Below are 17,111 nucleotides of genomic sequence, written 5' to 3'. Positions count from 1 at the left end.
GTCTCGCCGACGTTGGCCTCAGATCGTGCGTCGGCATTCTACTCCTAACGGCTGTTGATGCGTCTGAGAAGCATCGGCCCATAGCAGGGACATGGTTTGCCAGAGGGCGGGTTTATGTGCTCTATTTCAAAGAGATAGGTCGGCTGTGGATCGGCCCATTGCAATTCATCCAATTGGCGCCAAGGGAACAAAGAGCCGGCGTTGAAGACGGAGGACACAGCCTCTCGTCGGTGTCAACTGGTCTTCAGGTAAGCCCACTTTAAGCTCACATAAAAATAGTTATTTTGTGAATATGACATTCAATAAAGTTGCTAGTTGCTAAGTCCCGACCGGGTGTGCTGGTGAAGGTAAAGAGGTCAGACACCGACTCCTAACAAGCTTGCTAGCTAGCTAGCGATTAGCAAACGCCATTGCTAGGTAGTTATAAGTCTTTCCAACACATGAACAATCCCCTTCTGGATAATAAATTAATGTTGAATTTGGGAAAGGGTCAGGTAACGTTAGTTAGCGTTAGCTGTTAGTATCCGGCTTCGGTGTTTGTACAGCTTCGGAGCTAGTGGTTAACCGGCAGCTGACAAAGGGAAGCGCTGGGTTTGTGCCTTTATTTAACATGGCCCGGTATAATAGTTTCTCATGGTTCAGTACTGGTTATGGGTTATTGTTGGTGTGTTCGTACTGGAAGTAAAGCTAATATCCGCCTCAGGGTGTGTTTTAGTGCACCGTCACTGGAAAGCGCAAGAGACTCCAGTTGTTTCTGTCATGACCCTCCATTTTACAGTCCCCCCTCCCTTCTCTGTACATCTGTGCGTTCATGAAGTCGAATCCGAACAGAATCGTGACTCGCGATGTTTATTTGCCTAAAAGCTCCACTCTGCCTCCGCCTCTCCTCCAGAGCGGTCTGGAGTTCGGCAGCTATGTGCGATCAAGCTTGGGCTGTGTGTGTGTGTGTGTTTTTTCTGGCTCCTATTTGCTACCAGCTGAGTACACCGGGTGCATTTATTAATTGGTTAACGATCACAAATCGCCATGAATTCAAGCATGTTATGAATTCACTTAATACAATAACTTTTGTCTCTACCATCTGAATGAGACACATAACACGCTGTCTGCCACCAGCTTTGTGTGGAAATAGTTCAAGATATTAAACAATGAAGATGCAAACTGTGCGCTACGCTGGATGGATAAAATCCGCTGGATTTATGTTTGCTGCAACTTTTAGAATCTCAGATAAAATCCCAGGTGAAGCTCGGAGCTTAAAGATCACTGGATTTATACTTAATCCAAAACCTATCGGGATGAAATACTGCATGTGATGGATTTACCATGAGCTGGCTGTGGCACAAAGTGAACCTCACTGAAGAAAGATGCCAAATTCTCCAGGGAATGCATACAATTTTATTTTATGTTCATAATAATGTTGATTAATATTGAAATGGTGATCTTCTTCCTCAATAATAATTATTAATATCAGCAGAAAATACACTAAAGTGTTGAGGTTGGGAACATACATACATACATCGGGATAGAGCGCCTCTGTTTCCAGGATAGAAAATGGGAAAATATTAATCCACACACCTCCAAAAGGCTATTTATGGACTCTGTCAAACTACAATCTGAAATTGTGCAAAAATAACTACAGAAAATAACCATAAAACAGTTCCGAACAAACAAACCAATGAACATAGTCGGGATCAGCACCTTGGACAGCGCATTAGCACCTTGGAAAGTACCGCGGCCGCGAGTCTAATAGATATGGTGGAACTCTAAATTTACAGACTAACTTTAAAAGATGTCACCATTATTATTCTAATGAGCTATGTGTCTGTGGATATTAATTGAATAAAATACTGAAATATTAATGAGAGTTTTTTTGATATTTATTTTAGGTAAATTAATTATTTTATTAATCAAATGATTAAAAATAATCCTCCGATTAGTTGATCAAATAATTAAAAAAAAATCATAAGGTGCAGCCCTATTCATGTGGTTCTTTGATCTTCTGAGTGGCTCCCTGTGGCTTTGACAAAAAATTATATGGAAATGACAAACACTGTCCACTTCCACCATCCTCGGGCTGTCAAACTGCCGTCCTGTCCTGCCAGTGAGGTGTGTGGATTCCCAGGAAATGTAATCAAGACCATTTCCGAAAATGTTTTATTTATTTATCTTTTTAAACACAGAACACATTAAAATATATTCAGAAAAAAATGTAGGGCGACAGTTTACTGTCATAAAACATGCAGCAGATATGTGTGTGCGTGTTGTGCGCCGGTAAAACACAACACAGACTATTAATTAACACAAAGCGCATATTCTAATTGACTGATCTTACTAGCCTACTATTTATTGCTTTGTTATTACGCAAGGCTCGCTCTGGCAGCCTCGGCTCGCACCAGCGGAGGAACCGCAGAATACAGGAGTGTGGATTAGTAAAGTGTCCTTTAAACATATTTTCTATCAGCAATTAAGTGTAAATATGTTAACGGCGTGCACGTGTGTGTCTCGCACACAGCTGAGGCGCACACACATCACAATCGCAAAACACCTTCATATATGTTGAACAGTCGTATGCGTGCGTCTTTAAACTTAATCTCACTAATAAGGAAAAAATTAATTATTATTAGAATTGTAAAGCCCGATAAATCTCGCGCAGGATGGAATCACAGCTGTCAGATCGTCTTACACAGATCAGCCAGCATGACAACTGGAACAGCTGTAGTGTTTGTGTCTGTGTGTTTATCGGGATCCAGAAAAAACAAGGATTAAACAATTATGATTTCTAACATACAAAAGATGTTATATCCGACCCCATGAGACCGGCATGACCCGGGGAGAAAAAGGTCTGTGTGCTTCTGTCAGAGCTGGTTGGATATACCAGAGCGTAATTTTGTGCACTTTCTCTGTTTCCTCCACCCACAATAGTGTTTGCGGGACAGAGGAGCGAGGATGGGGACTTGTTATAAGGATGAGGAGCACGGACTGGACACGTAACTGCTCCTCAATCCACAGTGAACAACCCGGGCTCCCCTGCAGACTGCGTCTCCCAGCAATCCAGACCCTGCTGCCTGTGTTCGTCTCCCGACCTGCCATATGTTTTCTGTTCTGTTTATCCTTTTTGTGCTGGGGCTCTTTTGGATATGCTGCTGGAAATAAATTTATGATCACAAACTTGAATCGTACCCGTCTCTTTATTTTATCCACACACAATATTACAAAGCTATTTAGTGGTCAAGCATATTGTTTTTTTGTTATGATATTGCCATATTCCTATCACATTTTAAGTAAATACATGTTAATTTCAACTATGGATATGGAGATATTTATACTAATTGAATGATCCGACCTAAATAAAGGTCGTATAAAAGCTGTAGAGGGGCTGCGCTTAGCATCTTTGATTCATCGTCCAAACATCGTCTGGAGGGCATTTTTTACCGTCTCGGCGACGTCTTCCCAATGAGCAAACGCTCTCCATAATACGTCTTGCCGATGCAGCTTTATTCATCGTGCCGACGTCGGCGAGACGTATGCGTGCTGTCTGGGATATGTCAATATTATGCAGATTTTTTGTTGACATCAAATTCTAGCAAACATAAAGGTCTTCGTTTAGTTTCAAACAGCGTCCTCAGCGACGGTTTTCAATAAAAATTGAACTTGTTCTGACATCCAGCGGCACAAGAAGAAATTTTTATTCTGGGTATCTCAAATGTTTCTCATCAGTGTCTGCTGTTTATCTGCCACCAGTGTGTGCACACTGCTGCGACGTAACTGAAAGGTCCACTAAAATTGGTCTGTTCTCAGCTTCCTGTAGTAGAAGTAGTGGCTCATGTCTGCAGTGTTGGGTAAGGGTTACTTTAAAAGTAATCAAAGTATGTTACTGAGTTACTTTTTAAAAAAGTAACCAGTTACTTTACTGTGTTAATCCCTGAGTAAAGTAACTTAGTTACTTTAAGATAAGATAAGATACACCTTTATTGGTCCCACAATTGAGAAATTCCAGTGTTACAGCAGTCAAGGGGAAAGAGTCAGATTAAAGATTTCAAAATTTAAAAACGTAAAACAAACTAGGCATGCAAAAAGAGTACAAAAAATACAAGAAACAGCAATAAATAATAATAATAATGAGCAGTGAATTAAAAGTGAGTAATGGATTAAAGTGAACATATTTAGTGCAAAGTGAATATTGTATGTGCAAATAAACAACAACAACATGGGGGACGGTTATGCTTATTATGGTGTCCATAAAGTGTCCATAGTGTCCCTAAAGTGTCCATGGTGCAGTTTACTGTGAGCAGTGCTGGTTATGTAGCCTGACAGCAGCAGGCAGGAAGGACCTGCGATAGCGTTCCTTCTAGGGATGCACCGAAATGAAAATTTGTGGCCGAAGCCAAATATTATTAAACGCTTGGCCAAATACAGAGTACCGAATACCAAATATCATTATTTAGTTTTTCATTAGTTTGTGCAGATGAACCCCCTCCAGATTAGTGTTGTCACGGTACCAAAATTGGGACCCACTGTACGATACCAATGAAAATATCATGGTTCTAAGTAGTATCACGATACCACAAGCGAAAATGAGGCAGATGTGCCTTTTGTCATTTATAAAAAGATAAATCACTTTTCTATAATACATCAATGATATTTCAATGGAATAAATTACTTATTGACTTATTCATACTTCAAAAACAGCATCAATAAGTGATTAACATAGGGGGATCAAAATAAAATAAATAAATAAAATAAAAATCAACCAGCCACCCTCCTCCCCTGACAGTCCCTTGATAAGTAATGAACAGTCCCTAAAGTGCGGTGAGGTTTGTGGGCCGTTACTGCCAGAAAGAGAGAAATGTGAAAGGCTCGTTTCTCCTCTGACATGTCACATACCTGTGTTCGGCTGGCTCGGCTGTTCAGGTACTTCTGGGCAGTCATGATGCCAAGAAGAGGATATTATTGGAACCGACTTCTCCGTCGCCGGTAAGCCAATGGCCGCCATATTTGATAGGAATACATTCCTGTCTGTGTCTTTGACCCCCGTTCAACCCACAATTGGTGGGATTCGCCTTTCGTTTCTGCTGCTGGTTGAAATCTGTAGGCTGCTCGCACAGCGTGCTGAATGATTTAAGCCTATTTTGCTCGCTCAAAATTATTTTTAGTCGCAAATGCGAGTGCCGTGACGGATGGATCGCCACACTGCCAACATTTTACTCCGCCCGTCACAGCACGCCGTTTGATTGCGTTATCAAAACACGCCGCTATTATTTGGCCTTGCTTTTAACTTATTCCACCGAATACCGAATGTGTGTTTTTTTGCAATATTCGGCCGAATATATTCGGTTACCGAATATTCGGTGCATCCTTAGTTCCTTCCCACACTGTGGGTGAATCAGTCTATCGCTGAAGGAGCTCTCCAGAGCTTTTATCTCCTCCTGCAGAGAATGGGAGTCATTAGTCCTCAGAGATGACAGCTTGGCTGTCGTCCTCCTTTCTCCCACCACCTGCACAGAGTCCAGAGAGCATCCCAGGACTAGGCATGGGACGATATGAAAATTTCATATCACGATATTAGTGGCCAAAAATATCACGATTATGATATTATCGCGATATTAGCGCGTCGCTTATAAAAGTCTTAAAATACTAGGAAAAACAACAACCGTGGAATCACGTGACTTCAGAACATTTATTCTGAAAACAGGGCCTGTAAACAGAATCAACACTGACACTTGAGGTAGAGAAAATACAGTGTAGTGCAATGCATTATGAAACTATGCAAGTGCAAACTATAGTACTTCTTTCAACTTTCTTTTTTCAATAAAGTACTTTCCTGAGAGTCCTGAGCACAGGCACTGCTCTGTAAACAAAAGGCTGCATGTCCAGCAACAAAGATATGAATATACAGCGAGATCAAAGCAACAATAAACAGACTGCTTATTCAAACATGTAAAGGCTGCTGTAATTGAAAACAAGGTGCATCTGCTACTGCCAGACATGTAGAAGACACTGTCTGAGTGAAAAAATAAAAGTGACAAAGTAGAGCCAAATGCAGACTGATTGTACTACTCTGAAAAGTTAACAGTGGCTGCCTGGTTGCTACTTAGTACAGCTCTCTAGGGAAAATAAATAAAATAAAGGCACTGCTCTGTACAAAACAAACGGGATGCATGTCCAACACAAAGATATACAGGTATCTACGAGGTCAAAGCACCAACACTCTGCTCTGCCAAACAGGTAAAGGATGCTGTAATTGAAAAGAAGGTGCATTCTTACCAGACATGTAGAAGACATTGAGTGAAAATAAAGTGCCACAGTAGTCAAAACACACTGATTGTACTACTCTGAGAGTAGTATTAATAAAATAATATTAATAAAATAAATAAAAAAATAACACTGGCTTCTACCTGGTAGCCTTGTGTGACTTTTGGCCTGAATGAGATGTGAAACCATAGCTCTTCACAGATTGAAGTGCAAAAATGTCAGCATGTTCACTTTTTCTGGCTTAAGTTTGGTTCTTTGAGGCGTAACAATGTGTCCACTGGCACTGAAGACACGTTCCGAAGGAACACTAGTGGCAGGTATGCAGAAAAGCCGGCGTGTGACCTTGGAGAGATGAGGCATTTCCTCTGCATGTTGCCTCCACCACAGCAACGGATCCTCCTCCTCCTTAATGGATGGAAGACACATGTAGACCTTCACCTCCGCCCTCACCTGTCATGATGAAACAAACACACACACAAAACATTGATCAAATTGTTTTCATGATATATTCAAATATTTCTATAAATATTAGAGCTGAACAAATAAAGTTATTATTTCCTCCTGGGATCACATTTCATCTCACCTTCTCTTCAGGAGTGCTACTGGCCCCTTCTTCTTCAGCTCGCTGCCTCTTGGTTGCCATGATCTTCTTCAGCAAGCCAGTTAGGCTAGGTGTCTTGTGGGACTCTGCAGTTCTGGCACTGGCAGTGGGCTGAGTCTGACTGGGCTCCTCCAGGTGTTCTTGTCGGACTCTAACTGGTGTGGCCCACACCAGTTTTAGGGCCTCCTCTACACAGACGGAGATTGTGTTCTCAAGATCTTCAGAGAACTGTCCTTTGAACCGAGGGTCTAGGAAACAAGCAAGGTCAATCATTCTCTCAACGTCCTCCGAATATCTTGAGTCAAGGTCCTCCCTCATCATCCTCTTCATCTCTATGACCAGTGATCCATCTTCTTCACATACATTCAGGATCTCAGTTTGGATGTGGTCCAAGAATGGCTTGAGAGCAGAGAGCGTGACCCTCGTCTCTGAGGCCAGTCCATCTGTAAACTGGTGAAGTTGGCCAAGGAGGTCACACGTCTCCATGACAGTGATGTCAGAATCTTTTGGCATCAGGTGCCATGCACCTCTTTCTTCTGCCAGAGCAGCACTGATTGCTTGTTGTTGGTTAAGGAACCGGTCCAACATTTTGTAGGTCAATCCCCACCGAGTAACCACATCATGGATCAATGCTTTTTTATCCATCTTCAGGATCTTTTGCTTAGCCTTAAGAGATCGCTTCCTCTTCCAGCTCCTTGAGAAGCCCTGGACAGTGTGACGGCAGGCTCGGACACCCTCTTCTACACGTTTCATCTTCAGGACATTTGAGATGGCCAGGTTTAAATTGTGACCAAAGCAACCAAGCCACATGTTACTGAAATAGTGCAAGGCCTTTTGCATGTTTGAAGCATTATCTGTTGTGATGCACATCAGTTGCTCTTTCTTGATGTTCCACTCTTGAAGGATGTTCTCTATCATCTCTCTGATGTTCTCAGCAGTGTGGTCTTCTGGAAAGATGACAGTATCTAGGCACCTGGACTCTAATTCCCATTCTGGTGTCACAAAGTGTATGGTGAAGCTCAAATATGGTTCACCTCCACCTCCACTACTTGTCCAGATGTCAGTGGTAGCAGCGAAGGAAGAACCCTGCGCCAACTTTGCAATGGTCTCATCTTTAACCCTGTTGTACATGTCTGGTATCAATGTTTTGGAGAAGTACTGTCGCCCTGGCACTTTGTACAGTGGAAATGCTTTTCTCATGAGCCTTAGAAAGCCAGGCCTTTCAACTGTGCGAAATGGCATCATGTCCTTTGCTATGAAATATCCTATTTCGTTGGTAATCTCCATTGCAGTCTTTGATGTTGGTGCAAATTCAGCTTTTTTTGCGAACATTTCTGGAACGCTTGGTTGCACTTGCACAGCAGCAGTAGACTCTTTGGGTGCCGGAGGTGAAGCAGCCTACAAATAAAAAAAAATAATGTCAGAAGCATGAACTCAACCAACCCAATAACTATTAATTTAAGTATACTATTATAGTATTATTTCATCTTTAAGTGTATTGTTTATATAGTATCATTAATTATGCAGGTTGAATTATGTAGTCTTTATTTCTGTTCACTTTACATAATGTTGAATGCTTATTGCTTTATTAAAGCCAGTGTTTCTCAAACTTCTAAATTTCAAGGTTTCTCTGAAAGCATACAAATGGAACAAAATTGTCCATTTAGTTACATTTGTATGCTATTGCTGTCAGAGTTACAGACTTGTATGGGTCAATTTAGACCCTCCTAAAGAACCCGCAGAGTCCCGGGATAAACACTTTGAGAAACACTGCTTTATTAGAAGGAACTGCAAACAGCGTTTACATGTTCATCGTTCAGCTTTAGAAATAATGTCATATTACACTTGGTTGCGTGCCGTGTGGTGCACAGAAACGCGACCACATTATTATTTATTTATTCGTTCAGTTCGTGTTGCCTTGTTGTGACTGTGTGAGCCTGGCTTAGCTTCGTAGCTAAAGCAGCATCACCGCAGGCAGCTGCGGTGGCTTGGATTCAGGCTGATGCGCTACGTTCGGCAGTTGTTAGTTCTCGCTGGCTTGCAATGGAAGTGAGAACTAAACAGATCGCCGAACTAGCGAAGCAGGCGGAACCCAGGCTAGCTGCACGTACAGCATCTCGACTCGATCAGATTCACAAACAGCGTCAGCGTTTAATCATTTTTAAAACAAACGTAAACAATAACTATGAATTAAATGTTCTTACCATGACTTCGGTGAACAGGTCTGGATGTTTTTCCTTGAGGTGGGCCCGAAGGTTTGAAGTGTTAGCCCGAGGGGCTGGAACTTTTTTTAAACATCTCCTGCACACCGGAGGCTCGTCTTTTTCCTGCTTTTTGTTGACGAAGCCAAAGAATTCCCACACAACGGATTTGACCTTTTTGTTCGGTGGATAAAGAGTAGTTTCGGCGTCGCCTTCAGGTTCTGACTCAGATGAGAGCTCCATGTTTTGCTCGGCGCTCGCTGCCATGCTCGCTGCGCTAACAACAACACTGGCTTGTCGTCTGCTGCGTGCTTAGCTGCTGCGGGGCTGGGGGCTTCTTCACTTCCGCCCGGCGCTCCGGCCCGGCGCTGTATTCCCTCGTGCAGCAGTTTCCGTTTCCGGTCTAGACCGGATATGCAACAGGACGAGTGAATTGACACTTTCTTTTTTTCTTTCTTTTTTGGCGATAACTACAGTACCCAGCGATACAGTTTTTGCGGCCGTTTTTTATCGCGATACGCGATAATATCGCGTATCGCCCCATGCCTACCCAGGACAGAGCTGGCCTTCTTGATCAGCTTGTCCAGTCTCTTCCTATCTGCAGCCGAGATGCTGCTGCCCCAGCAGACCACTCCGTAAAAGATGGCTGATGCCACCACAGTGTCAAAGAAGGTCTTCAGGAGCGCCCCCTGCACTCCAAAAGACCTGAGCCGCCTCAGCAGGTAGAGTCTGCATTGGCCTTTCCTGTACAGTGCTGTTATGTGATCAGTCCAGTCCAGTTTATTGTTAAGATGAACACCCAGGTACTTATAAGATGTCACCATCTCAATGTCCTTTCCTTGGATGTCTACCGGTGTTGGGGGGAGGAGTCTGCGCCTGCGAAATCCACCACCAGCTCTTTGGTTTTCCCCGCACTGATCTGAAGGTGGTTCCTCAGATCAGATTAAAAGTACTTCCAACGTTACTCCCTGAGAAAAGTAATTCAAGCACTTTTAAAGTACTTTTGAGTATTCTACATTTCCTATTGGGCAATGGACCACAGGGTGCTAAGCCTACATTTTTTTGTCTCCAAAATTAAAGCTATGGACCACTTGCCCTTCACTGAGATCCAACTCTCCCATCACAGCCGTCACTTTGACCAGTAGAAACACACAACGATCTGCTGCTGTAGACAACTGTATGACAACAACACCCCAGCGTTTTTAATATTTCCTCTAGGGATGTTACCACACAGAGTAAAAGAGGGAAATGATGGTGTGAAACAGCAGAGGCACTTTGTCAATCTGCTGAGTTAACGTTACTGTCATTAGCATCAAGCTAGCAAACAATGGTACATCCTCACGGTCGGACATAAAGTAATAACACTAACAAATAGCGGCGGGACTTTTACTCACCACAACTGCAGAGGCTCCCAGCTTCATTTGAAACAAACTACATTATAGACGGTCCGTTATTTATTAATCCCTTTGTGTGTTTATATATTTACTTTTTATCCGCTCCGTTGTCTTTGTAAAGTTAACATATCACACCTTCATTTCAAACTCAACACTTGTTTCAAATTAAAAGCCCCTTATAAGCTCGGCTAGAGAATCCCTCCATTTTCTAAATAGGCTTTTATTCTGAAACATTTGTCAGAACTTCCTGTGGAAGATACAGTAGCTTGATAGTTTACGTATGGTGATTCAAATGTATTTCCTGCCATCTGCTGACACTTTTAGGTGACTACAACAACATGTCGGCTGGCACATGAACAAACACAGTGACTCAAATAATAGTAAAATAAAAATAGGACAAGAATAACCCAATGACCAGGGATAATTGGTGAGTACCAGCGTGTAGCATGTACCAGACATAATGCAAGTCCTGAGTCTGAAATATGTCTGTCAGCGAGTCCTACTCCACCTACCGTATTGACCCGAATATAAGACGACCCTGAATATAAGACGACCCCTCTTTTTCAAGACCCTTATTTGAAAAAATACTTTTTCTTTGGACAAAATCTTGTTTGCATAAAAAACATTTTATTGTTTTCCTTGTACAAAAAATCATAAAATCTCCCATAGCCCTGCAAATAGGCAGAGCGCAGAACGCACTTCATGGTTCTATGCCATGAAGCAGTGCAATAAAACAGGCATAGGCCTACTGGCCTAACTTGTGCAACTTGTCCTAAACGGTGCACATTTGCTTGACAAACAGTGTCAGAACAGTCTGCAAAATGTAAGAGCATTAACATCCAAAGAACACCACGAACAGTTTTTTTTCTCCACATTCATTCAGCTGCATCCTCCGCATCACTGGGTTCCTCCTCCTCACTCCCACTCTCGTTGTCGCCCTCTGCCGCCGCCCCGGCTCCTCCCACATCAAATCATCCTCGGTTCCATCCAGAGAATTTGAGATGCAACATTTCTTGAACCCGTTGATGATGCTCTCAGAGGACACGTCTGCCCATGCTTGCCGGATCCATTCGCAGAGAAGATGGACAGGAGGTTTCTGAATTTTTCCAGAAGGTGTCAGGACATGGTTACCAGCCAGGAGCCATGCTGTGTAGTTCTTCCACAGATTGTTCTTGAATGGCTTGTTTACGACCACATCCAAAACCTGTAACAAGGTTTTTTGGGTTTTTTTTACCATTATAGGCCTTGCTGTTATGTACACATAGCCTACTGATAAACATTGAGCTACACGAAATGTAGGCTAGACAGCTAACATGCTTCATAAATTCATACTGTATCTTTTCAATCTCCCAATAAAATGATTCAAACCACACTGACCTGCAGCTGACCTGTCATTCCACCCGGGATCACCAAGTCCCCATTCATCTCACTCACTTGTTTCTTGACTTCCTCTGTCACGTGTTCACGGAAAGCATCCAGCACCAGCATGTTTTGCCTCCGTCTAAGTCCCCCGGGATGTCTGGCCCACACAACTTTAAGCCAGTCCACCACGAGCCTGGTCTCCATCCATCCTTTCTCTTGTACACGCACAATTATGCCAGCCGGTATAGGATCTTTGGGGAGAGTTTTTCGTTTCAGAATCACATAGGGGGGGAGTTTGGTCCCATCAGTGAGGCAGGCTAACATGACGGTAACGCAGCTCTTCTCGTTTCCTGTAGACTTCACCATCACTGATTTGTCTGCTCTCTTATGAATGGTGACAGATGTGGGCATGTCGAAAAAAAAACAGGTGTCTGGTCTGCGTTGCCCATCTGATCCAGGGGATATTCATGCTTCTTTCTCAGGTTTATGACATAACGCTGGTAAGCCACCAGCTTCTCTCTGAAGTCTGCGGGCAAACGCTGGGCTAGGTTTGTCCTGCGTCTGAGGGACAGGCCATTACGTCGCATCATTCTGCAGCACCAGCCCATACTAGCTTTGAACTCGGTGCGGGGTATGTTGAGTTCTGTGGCTACCTCAAGTGCTTTTTGCTGCATCACAGCCCTCGTGATAGGCATTCCTTCATTACGTTTCTCATTCACATAATCACATACCCTCCTGTCAGTCTCATTGAAGTGACCCGTTTGTGGACCACGACAGCTTCTTCTCTGGCTGTGAGCATTTTTTAGCTCATCTTTCTGGGACCGCCATCGTCGTACATTGCACTCAGTCACATCGTATCTTTTTCCTGCCCTCACGTTGTTCGTTCTCTCAGCCTCGTTTACAACCATAAGTTTAAAATTCGCATCATAACTTCTTTCATTTTTATTCACCTGCCCGACTTTGGAAGCACTTTTTTCAAGTGGATCTCTGTGCCCTGGCTGCATCTTTCCATCATTCAGTACACACCCACTCCAGCCGACTTGTTTACAGGACCACGCAAGGGTCACACTGCTCTAAACACTGACAGAGAGAAAAGCGCTAATATGGCGCCACCTATTGGTTTACATGGGTAACTCCTTAGACCCCGAATATAAGATGAGGCTTCATTGTCAGGCATTTTTTAAGGGAAAAAATATCATCTTATGTTTGGGTCAATACGGTATTTAGACTCCACCGTAGACAATGGCAACATTTCTTCGACCACGTAACGAGCCACAAGCTCCGTGGCTTCTGTCAGACTGATAGGTTTAATGTTATCTCCGTTAACCAAACGACAGCCGTTGCTGTTTCGGAGCTGAAGGACCAGTGTTCTAAAAGTAACGGAAGTAACTGATGTCTTGTTTGAAAATGTACTTAAGTATTTGATTACTCAAACAGCAAACTAACGTGTTAGGTTACTCGTTACTGCAAAAAGTAATCAAAGTACTCCAACGCGTTATACCCAACTCTACATGTCTGCTAGCCCTCTGACTGTGTTAGACTGACATCTTGTGGTGAAGATGATGTACTGTGCTACAACCTGTTACTACTGCAGAGTGACACACTGGTTATTTCCCCATTTTAAAGTTTTAAAATAAAAACAAATACCCTGAGTGTGACGGCATCATGTCTGTCTTTCTATCGTTGCAGCTCTACAACACACGTTTGCATTTGTTCATTTCTTTTGTGTGTCATTTATTAACACACCGAAACAGCGCCACTGGCCCAGAGAGATGCGGTTCAAATCCCACTGCACCCAGACAAAACTCCCCATATTTGGCTTAAAATATTTTGCTACATTGTGTCTGCATAACACAAATCTACTGCATTTAAAGGAGCTATATGTAAGAAATCTAAAGCAAATAGTTGTCAAATCATCCTAATATGTCACAGAGACTAAGGAATAATGTTTATATAACATACTGATCTCACTGACAACAATAGTACAGCCAGAATATTTGCATCTAAAAAATTTTTTTGCAGTCTGCAAATCATGTTTATGTTTTGAATTTGTGTTTTGACCTGTTGCGCCACCCATCGCTGTCTACCAGTCACGCAGTCAGTAGAGTCTCAGCATCAGTTACAGTTACGACTGAGCTACAGCAGCACGGCAAGCAGCATTTGACAGATTTGTCCTTTAGCCGACTAATAGTCGAATCATGTTGTTTTCCCCCTCATTGATTAATGAGCTCATTTGCGTCAGTTTCCACTCCAGAGAAAAAAGCTAAATCGCCCAAATAAATAAATTTAATTCTTCAGTTTGCATAATAAGATAATAATAATAATAAAAGTAAAAGGGTTATCATTTTATCTTTATTTTTATTCCTTTCACTTCATCAAGGTATGATGCTCTAGAAGAGCACAGACGCGCTGCCCAGCTGGGGACAGCCCTCCATTCTGAAACACCGCCGTTCCGAACCACCCCCACTCCGAAACTGATTTTTAAGTCCATATTGAGTTTCCTGCATCAAGCGCTGCTGCCTGCTCTCCGGCCGCAATCACACAATTCTGAAATTCGTTGTAGTACAAAAGCTTGAAATGAACGTTCAACTCATTGTTTTTTATTGAAAAAATGTTACTGTCTTCATTTATTATGTATAATTTCGCTAGCAGCAAACACATTTAAAAGGAGATGCTTGTCCATGGTGCTGAAATCCCCACTCCTGGCCGCACTCCCGGCCGCACTGCACAGACGACCTTTTGGCAGCTGCACCTCACTCTTCCTCTTTGCCCTCTCCTCTGCCACCTTCCACCACTCAGCCGACCTCTGTTTGGCCGTCTCCAGCTCCCACTCAAAGAAAGGACATGCAGCAAAGTCCTGGAAAGACATCCGAGAGTCTTTGAGGCCCTCAGCTGCATACGTGTTAAACACCTTCGTGGAGCAGTAGAAGTACTTTTCCGTTTTTGATTATTAAAAAAAATGAACAGAAGAGCCATCGCCGAGATATCAGGACTTTGGCTGACCGCAGGCTACACAGTTCCTGGTCTTCTCCTTCTGCTCCTCCTGCTGTTGTTGCTGTTTCCCTAGAATGTCTTTGACAATCTTATCCACTGTGGCTCGGCTCAGTGACTCCTCTTGGGGGGGAGCCACAGGTGGAGGGTTGAACGTGGCAGGGGGCAAGGTCACAACAGGCACAGTGACTTCTAGGGCTGCTGAAAGTTTCCTGACTGTAACTGTCCATAACATCAATTCAGACCCACCCCCTCTATGAGAGCCATACAATCCAGCATCTCTCTGAACCACTGACAGAAACAGTGACAGAATGGAAGTTGGTGAGGGGCAGCAGCACAATCCCTGTTACTGTTGGGAAGACAGGACTGGCACTGGTCCAACTCCATCATCACTGGGCTCCTGAAATATAGAATCAAGTATAGTGATTTCTTCAATCTGTCTGTCAGTCCGTCAGTAATTTACAGAGTGATTAACCTGGATTACCTGGGAGTCTGTGCTCACTGCAGCATCAGAGAAGTGATACTCCATCTCCATGACTTCAGCAGCTTCAGTGTTGACTTGTGTCCCGTGTATGTCCCAGTCTAAAACAACCGGACGGCAGCCCAGTTCTACATACTGCAGCCCAAATCGCTCCCCTGTGTCCCTGTTTAATGTCTGTAGAGCTGCATATTTGGCCCTCCCTGTCACTCTGACAGAGGCTGTGTTGAGTTGTGTGATCAACAGGGGGTCAAACACAGCTGGCAGCTCCACACCAGGCTGCGTCAGGACCACCAGCCTCTGAAAGTTCCACCTCACCACTCCAGTCAAGGCCTGGGCCTGGAAGAGCTCACAGGAAACCCGGTTCCCTGTCACCCACTTTTTTTTGGTGAAGGTGGAAGCCCTCCTGCTGAGATGTGCCTCTCAGGGGAATCCAAATAGGTACAGCAGCTCCTGTGCCCTTGGTGTAATTGAGCTGCAAGGTGCCACCATACCTGTATAGGATTCCCTACGTCACCTCTGGGTCGCTCAGGCAGCCTCTCAGGATGTAGATGCGTTGGATCCTCCACACCCTCAACATGGAGGCCTTGAAGAGGGGCACATCCTTGCTGTCCTTTGCCAGGTAGAAATGATGTAACACATCTTCTACCCTCTGCAGCAGTTCTCTGGGCTGTGGCACTGTCATTCTACAGTGCTCTCTGATGTGCTGCTTGGTGGGATCAGCAGGAGAGATTCTGAAGAACGTGTATGCCTCCTGGAGCCTCCTGAGGTCACTCTGGTCCACCACAACGAACGCTGCAGAGAGGAACTGGGAGAAGGAACTATAAAATGGATGGTGTTCTGACACATACTCTCTGGTAAACCGGCGCATGCAGTGAAACAAGTCTAACTTGATGGTGATGTCTTGGTTAAACTTGAGTCTTGAGGCACTGTTGTTTGCCAGGTTTCCAGAGGTTGCTTGTGCCACGATGGCCTCTGACGTCCTCCGGCAGTCCCATGAGATGTGATCCTGAGCCTCAGGTTGCAGGACCTTAAAGGCAGCACAGCAGTCCCTAAAACATTGAAAAGACAAAAATATTTTACAATTTGTTATGTACAAAATGGGTCTTATTCACAATATAAAACAATTTACTGCAAGTTTTCAATCTTTTATTTTTTGGTATGTATTTGGCCTACTAACAAAATGTCAGTTACTATATAAACCGTGCAAAAAAAACACACAAAAATAACATTTAAAAAAATATGTAATGTACAACAAGTTAAAATACTAAAGTAATGTTTTCAATTGAAACTTATTCTTTATACCTGTCAACCCACTGGAAGTTTGCCTTCTGCACTCCTGCTGCAGTGTAGCGTTGTGACAGACCCTCATACATGGTATAAAGGGACCTATCACACTCAGGCTGCAGCATCACCCAGCTCAGGATCATCCAACTCTCGTTCATAATAGCATAGGAAAACATGGTGCCAGACGACAGCACAACCTTCCTAGCTACTTTGCGGGTGTGATCCGCCCTCAGTGCCTGTCCAAAGGTACCTTGAAGCAGCAGAGTGAGGAGCTACTCCTGGTGCTGATACTCTCGGACCAGGCAGTCGACAAGGTAGTGAGATGAAACAGACACTCCGCACCAACCATCTGCATCTGAGTATCCACCAAATGACACAGGAGTATCTACCTGTCTGAGGAGCCCAGTGATGGTTCTCTGGCCGTAGACTCCTGCTTCACCGTCCCGGACGTTCTGCACACTCAGCAGGTAGGCCAGGTGAGCTCTCTCATATTTAAGATGGAGCGCCTCCGTCAGCTGCTTGGCCATGTCCTCTGGTGATCTGCC

The 17,111-nt window shown here is 43.7% G+C and overlaps 2 protein-coding genes across 2 annotated transcripts; both read right to left on the bottom strand.

Annotated features, from left to right (window-relative positions):
* Nucleotides 1-6,436: 6,436 nt before the first annotated feature.
* LOC125898165 (zinc finger BED domain-containing protein 4-like) lies at nt 6,437-7,265 on the bottom strand. Its single transcript, XM_049591875.1, has 2 exons — nt 6,836-7,265; nt 6,437-6,702 (listed from the first exon to the last, which is right to left on the bottom strand). The coding sequence occupies exons 1-2, from the start codon at nt 7,181-7,183 to the stop codon at nt 6,448-6,450; spliced, it is 603 nt and encodes a 200-aa protein (XP_049447832.1). The 5' UTR covers nt 7,184-7,265; the 3' UTR covers nt 6,437-6,447.
* A 7,000-nt stretch (nt 7,266-14,265) lies between these two features.
* Nucleotides 14,266-16,892, bottom strand: LOC125898160 (uncharacterized). Its single transcript, XM_049591870.1, has 2 exons — nt 16,585-16,892; nt 14,266-16,331 (listed from the first exon to the last, which is right to left on the bottom strand). Exons 1-2 carry the CDS (start codon nt 16,740-16,742, stop codon nt 15,788-15,790), a joined length of 702 nt encoding a protein of 233 aa, XP_049447827.1. The 5' UTR covers nt 16,743-16,892; the 3' UTR covers nt 14,266-15,787.
* Between the last annotated feature and the right edge of the window lie 219 nt (nt 16,893-17,111).

This window comes from Epinephelus fuscoguttatus, linkage group LG12 (genome assembly GCF_011397635.1).
Source record: "Epinephelus fuscoguttatus linkage group LG12, E.fuscoguttatus.final_Chr_v1".
NCBI classification, from domain to species: domain Eukaryota; kingdom Metazoa; phylum Chordata; class Actinopteri; order Perciformes; family Serranidae; genus Epinephelus; species Epinephelus fuscoguttatus.
This window is presented reverse-complemented; position numbering and strand designations above follow the sequence as displayed.